Source organism: Anguilla rostrata, chromosome 11 (assembly GCF_018555375.3).
Source record: "Anguilla rostrata isolate EN2019 chromosome 11, ASM1855537v3, whole genome shotgun sequence".
Taxonomy (NCBI): domain Eukaryota; kingdom Metazoa; phylum Chordata; class Actinopteri; order Anguilliformes; family Anguillidae; genus Anguilla; species Anguilla rostrata.
This window is the reverse complement of record NC_057943.1, coordinates 6,673,503-6,679,502: the sequence shown is the minus strand read 5'-3', so window position 1 is coordinate 6,679,502 and position 6,000 is coordinate 6,673,503. Positions and strand designations below refer to the sequence as shown.

The 6,000-nt window shown below is 46.1% G+C and overlaps 1 protein-coding gene across 1 annotated transcript in view; it reads left to right on the top strand.

Annotated features, from left to right (window-relative positions):
* The first annotated feature begins 638 nt into the window (after positions 1–638).
* LOC135235342 (agrin-like) overlaps positions 639–6,000 on the top strand; it is a 334,070-nt gene continuing 328,708 nt past the window's right edge. Inside the window, exons 1-2 of the mRNA XM_064300761.1 lie at positions 639–1,182; positions 4,983–5,244. Of these exons, the coding sequence (XP_064156831.1) occupies positions 982–1,182; positions 4,983–5,244 (463 nt within the window). The 5' untranslated portion in view covers positions 639–981. The remainder of the gene's footprint in view (positions 1,183–4,982; positions 5,245–6,000) is intronic.

Sequence of the window (6,000 nt, the reverse complement as noted above, 5' to 3'; positions counted from 1 at the left end):
ATGATAGGATCGATGACAGGTACGCAGATCAAACACTTAGTTTGTGGTTTTATGCTAATTTGGGTACTGGCAATGAAGCGTACACGGGAAATGCTTGGTTTACATTAGCATGACTAGATCTGCACAAATGGCTGTTACGTTCGACAGCACATCGCAAACCCTGTCATTTTCCAGGAATAGATGAACTGGTCCTGAAATTATAGCTTTAGGAGAGTGGTAAAGTGCTCAGTGTCTCCATCAAAAAGGACCGCCGCAAGAAATTGCACACATGAAAACGCTAACATGAACATTAGAAACCAAACAAGAACAAGTGCGCATCGCTACTGTTAAATTAGCAAATGGGTAAAATATGAAAACACACGAATGAAGAAAATAGAAAATTTAAACATACAACCGAAAACACCCCCCGTTCTTTTGAATATTAGCCAGTGCCAGCGTTTTATGAGTCACCGGTAAAATAGGCTGGTGGTGGAAAGTTTCGCGTGCTGTCTCCACTTTGCTCATTGAATTTTAAATACGTTCATGGCTGTCGCGTTGCAGTCGCAATTTCTCCAAGGGGTGGCGTTTTACACCAGTTTCGGGGCTGAAAGAATCAGGGCTTCCCCCCCACCCCCCAAACCCACCAGTCTTATCAGCAATTCAGATTGCATGCAAATTAGTAGCGTCATTCTTGTGAAAGAAGGACCGAGTGAGAGAGAGAGCGGAGCAGCGCTGCACATTCCTTGAGAAAGAATTCGTCGCTTTTCTTCTCTTCCACCCGGCTTGCAACAAAGTAGCTTCTCCGCTGCGCTTAGTTCAGATGCTACAAGGAGGCTATCTTGGTTTTGCAGGGAAGTTGGGATAAGGTGTAACCCCCATTGTGGAAAGCGGGAATTTTCCTCTTTTCTGGTTGCATGTTTAATAGTGCGGTTTGGGATTGTAAGTGAGGTTGAAATACCCCTCTAAATCATATTTTTTCACCCCCTTTTTAATTTTGCGATCATGGGCACGCAGAGGAGACGGACTATAAACTTGTACGGGTGGGCAGTGATCATAGTTGCGGTTTTGAATCAGCGTTGCTGTCATGGAAGTTGTACGGAGAAAGAGCTGGAGAAACGGGAAGAGGAGGCGAACATCGTTCTCACCGGAACCGTGGAGGAAATCATGAACATGGACCCGGTGCACAACACGTACTCGTGCAAGGTGAGATCGCCGTGGGAAACTGCCTGAAGTGAGCCGAGGGAGGGAGGAGCTCAGCCGAGGGCCGCGAGAGTCCAGTTATGGCAGAAACATAGTTTAACCGTGTACATGTTACTAGCTTGTTTGTTTTGATTGTGCAGTGCGCGTAAACAAGTTAGACTATACATCGGTTTTTGTTTTTCAACGTTACTGGCTGTTTACATTCTCCGTCGGATTAAATAAAAAACAAACTCCCGAGATTAGGCTATATGCCGTAGCCATAACCTAACATAACCTACCGTACCTGTCAGAAAGTGTGCTGGCTCAAGTAGCCTAATGTAATCTGCTTGTCAGCTGCACAAGCCTGCGTTATGACCATAAATATAGAACGCAAAATTATTGTTCTGTTGAAATGAGCATTCACCTGTCAAAAGCTAGGCTGTCCGCTGTGTTGCGTTCTGGTTTTTGCTATGTCACGCCTTTTCTGTGCCAGTCTTGAGGGGTGGTGATCTGGTTTTAATTGTGGCTTTGTACAGGTACGGCGAATAAACAAAAAGTTTTCAATTGCCTTACGTCTGCGATTTTTGACTGCGGGACAAGAGTCAGTCAAGAACAAAAGACAATCACAGCTACTAGCTATCTATAGTTTTGTAAAAACGTGCTCATTCATTCTACGGGTAATATGTGCTTGTTGTCTGGAGAAGGGTAAATAGTCATTTGTGGGATTTAAGGATATCCCAAAGTCTCAGATTCGGGATGATCACCTCCCGGGGTGACACTCAAAAGGAATGCTTCTGAAACCCGGCTTCTGTAAAGAACGAGTTCGCACATTCTGCTGGATCTACGGAAGCTAACAGTGCGCGCGAGACGTGCAAGCTAAATGAGTACTTTCTTCCCACAATAGCGGCGGAGCCATCCCCGCGCGTGGCCGGAGGCTACCAAAAAGTCTCTGCGAGTGAAAAAAAGATTTTAAGCCAAAAATAGATCACACCGCAACGTGAGCGCCAAAACCATATGTTAGTGGCAAGAACGGCACGATGGAACTGAAGTGCTGCCTTGGGAACCTTTTCGTCGCTTGTCGACATGCCAGCTTTTCCCTGCGAAGCACTAACCTGACAGTGTGCAAAAAAAACATGGTGTGCTTTAGCTAAATTAATAACCGTAATCAATTGCTATGCATTATTAATGTTTATTTGTGGTTTCCTTGTTAATGGGCTAATGTACGATGTAATTTTGCACACTGGCAAGTTGACCGAATGGCCCATGTTTCCATAAACGAATGCTTCTTAAAACGCTGGGTCTGTTTAGCCTGCCTCCGTCGACGCGACAACACTTGTTGCTCTTCTGTTTTCATTAGTTTATGGCTTATTTGTTCTTAGTAAAGTGACGCTCTGTGCAACTATTTAGCATTATTTCTTTGCTTTGCTTAAAATACCAATAAGAAACAGTCCCATGAGCGGAACCTCTGCGAATAACCATGCAGCTTGCCGTGCCGTGTTTTTGGTTCTTTGTGGATAAAATCCGGAATATGATACAGAATGCGGTGCAAAATTTGAATGGATTTAAGGCGTGCCCCTTTTCAGCGCGTCTGCTCTCTAGCCCGGTGCGTGTCATCTGATAAGAGCCGCGAGACACACGGACTCTTCCTCCAGTAAAGTCTTGTTTTGTTGAAATCACACTTCCCAGAACTGACACTCTGATCCTCGCCAGTCCCTTGATTTTGAATCATTCCCAGGTCAGGCATAGCCCCCCCCCCAATCTAATTGAATGTTACAGTTATCTTCTGCACGCAGTTTAAATTGGGTTTTCCCTCTTCCTGGCTTCTCTAGGTATTCATGATTCTTCTGCACAACACAAGCAAAACAGTATTCTGTGTAGCACTGTTTTTCCTTCACTCCCAAATTAATGTTAATTGACTCATTTCATTATAATGGACTCAAGTAACTGGTAACATGCACATATAAAACAAGATGCAGCTTGTTGCACTCTAGGTATTGTTACGGGATGGTGTTCAATTCTGCTGGTTTTCGAGGACGCCAGCAGCACCAGCCGCAGTAGTGCAGGGGTGTCCCAATTTGGGGGTTACGATCCCACATCCCTCTAGGCCACAGTGTCCTGAGCTTTAAAAGCTATGCTCTCACGTTTTTTTTTTGTTCCTTTCTGAGCCTGGGAAGCACTAGGGCCGGATTCCTGAGGTCTTTTTTTGGGCAGGCAGGTCCTCGCAGGTTTAGTCAGTGGCTTTCAATTACTGATTATCAGCGGGGAAGACGGGGCGTGGCCCCGCCAGATGTGTGCAGTCCATTCACGGTCACGGTGTTACTTAAAACCAAATAAAACACGGCACATTTTTACGGCTGTTCCCACTGTGATTAGACTATGAAGGAACTAAGGAACTGGGCTTGTAACCGAAAGGTCGCAGGTTCGATTCCCGGGTAAGGACACTGCCGTTGTACCCTTGAGCAAGGTACTTAACCGGAATTGCTTCAGTGTATATCCAGCTGTATAAATGGATACAATGTAAAATGCTGTGTAAAAGTTGTGTAAGTCGCTCTGGATAAGAGCGTCTGCTAAATGCCTGTAATGTAATGAACCCCCTCCCCCATGGCAAAGATGATCTTGACCTGTGTCCCTTGGCGTTAAGACATTTTCTGATCGTCCTACCTACCTGTGCAGGTGAATCCCAGATCACTTGGGAGGATTGCAAATTGTGTGAAATCTTTCTTGCTTTCATTCTGTTTTCGTCCAGAGCCTCTTAAATTACATTTCAGGCATTTAGCAGACGCACTTATCCAGAGCGACTTACACAACTTTTGCACACAGCATTTACACTGCATCCGTTTATACCGCTGGATATATACCAAAGCAATGTAGGTTTAGTACCGTGCTTAAGGGTACAACGGCGGTGTCCTACCTGGGAATTGAAGGTTTCGGTTACAAGACCAGTCCCTTGTCCAACTGTAAGGGTGCGTTTTGTATTTAAATGAAAACCTACATCAAATAAAATAAAATAAATCTAGATTATAAAGCGGGCTGATCACCTTGGGCTAGCTACCCTTAAAGAGGAGCTTATCCATGCCTGGTAAAGTGATGTATTCGGTATCTTGATGTTGTAGCTTGTCATGGCTCCTAGTTTGACTTAGCATAGCCTTTTTGAGAATAGGTAAGGTCAGAGTAATGTTTTACTGTGTGAACTGGACTTAATGTGTTCATGGTTATGAATAACTGTTACCAAATGAGTATTGCACCTTATCGGAGCTGTGTTTTGTAGTTGTTCCAGTGACCTTCAGAATGCACTTATTGTATGTCGCTTTGGATAAAAGCTTCTGCCATATAAACGTAATGTAATGAAATGTTGTACGAAATGAGTAATGTACCTTATCAAACCTGTGTTTTGTAGTTGCCAGACATATATGCATTTTGTTAGTCGCTTTGGTAAAGTTGCCAATTTAAATTTTAATGTAAATATTTAATGTATGTTTGCAATGTAATGTAATATAATGTATTGTAATGTAATGCAATGCATTGCAATGCAATATAATGCAATGTATTGTAATGTAATTTAATTTAATGTAATGTATTGTAATGCAATGTAGAGTAGTGTAATGTATTGTAATGTATTGTAATTTAATTTAATTTAATTTAATTTAATTTAATTTAATGTGTTGTAATGTAATGTAGTGTAATTTAAATTAATGTAATGTAATATATTGTATTGCAATGTAGAGAAATGTAATGTAGTGTAATGTATTGTAATTAAATTAAATTTAATGTAGTGTAATGTAATGTATTGTAACGCGTTGCTCTTTGGCTTTGTGGCGGGACAGGTGCGGGTTTGGCGCTACCTGAAGGGCAGGTCCATGGTGAACGGCGAGGTGCTGCTGGACGGCGGGAACAAGGTGATGATCGGGGGCTTCGGCGACCCGGGCATCTGCGACAACCAGGTGGCGACGGGCGACACGCGCATCTTCTTCGTCAACCTGGCGCCGCAGTACGCCTGGCCCGCCCACCGGAACGAGCTGATGCTGAACTCCAGCCTGATGCGCATCACCCTGCGCAACCTGGAGGAGGTGGAGCACTGCGTCGAAGGTAGGCCGCGCTTTCATTGTAACCTGGGGAGCCCCTCACCCGTCCTCCCCCCCGTCGTCCCCCACGTCCTCCCCCCTTCCTCTCCCTCCGACCCCTGTCCTTACCGGTCCTCCTCAGTCCTCCCCCGTCCTCCCCCGTCCTCCCCCTGTCCTCACCTGTCCTTCCCCGTCCTTCCCCGTCCTCCCCCCGTCCTCTCCCTCCGACCCCCGTCCTCTCCCTCCGACCCCCATCCTTCCGGTCCTCCCAGTCCTCCCCTGTCCTCACCTGTCCTCCCCCGTCCTCCCCCTGTCCTCACCTGTCCTTCCCGTCCTTCCCTGTCCTCCCCCTGTCCTCTCCATCCTCCCCAGTCCTCCCCCTCGTCCTCTCCCCGTCCTCTCCTCCACCCCCGTCCTTCCCGGTCCTCCCCGTCCTCCCCGTTCTCCCCCTGTCTTCACCTGTCCTTCCCGTCCTTCCCAGTCCTTCCCGTCCTCCCCCTGTCCTCTCCATCCTCCCCCGTCCTCCCCCATCGTCCCCCGTCCTCCCCCTGAGCAAAATGGCGTCCGTTCGACGTACGTGGAACGTCACTGTGTTGTCTGTGGGACGTCTCCTGAGTAGCCACTGTGGAAATTCATAAGACGTCTTGTATGGACGTTGCCTCTGTGTGTCCGCAGTACACCTCACTCGCTATTGTGATTTAGGGTGAGTTAGGAGACATCGTTTGATGTTTAAACAATATTTTCTGGGGGCTTGGTGAAGTTTGGCAGATACGGCTCCTAA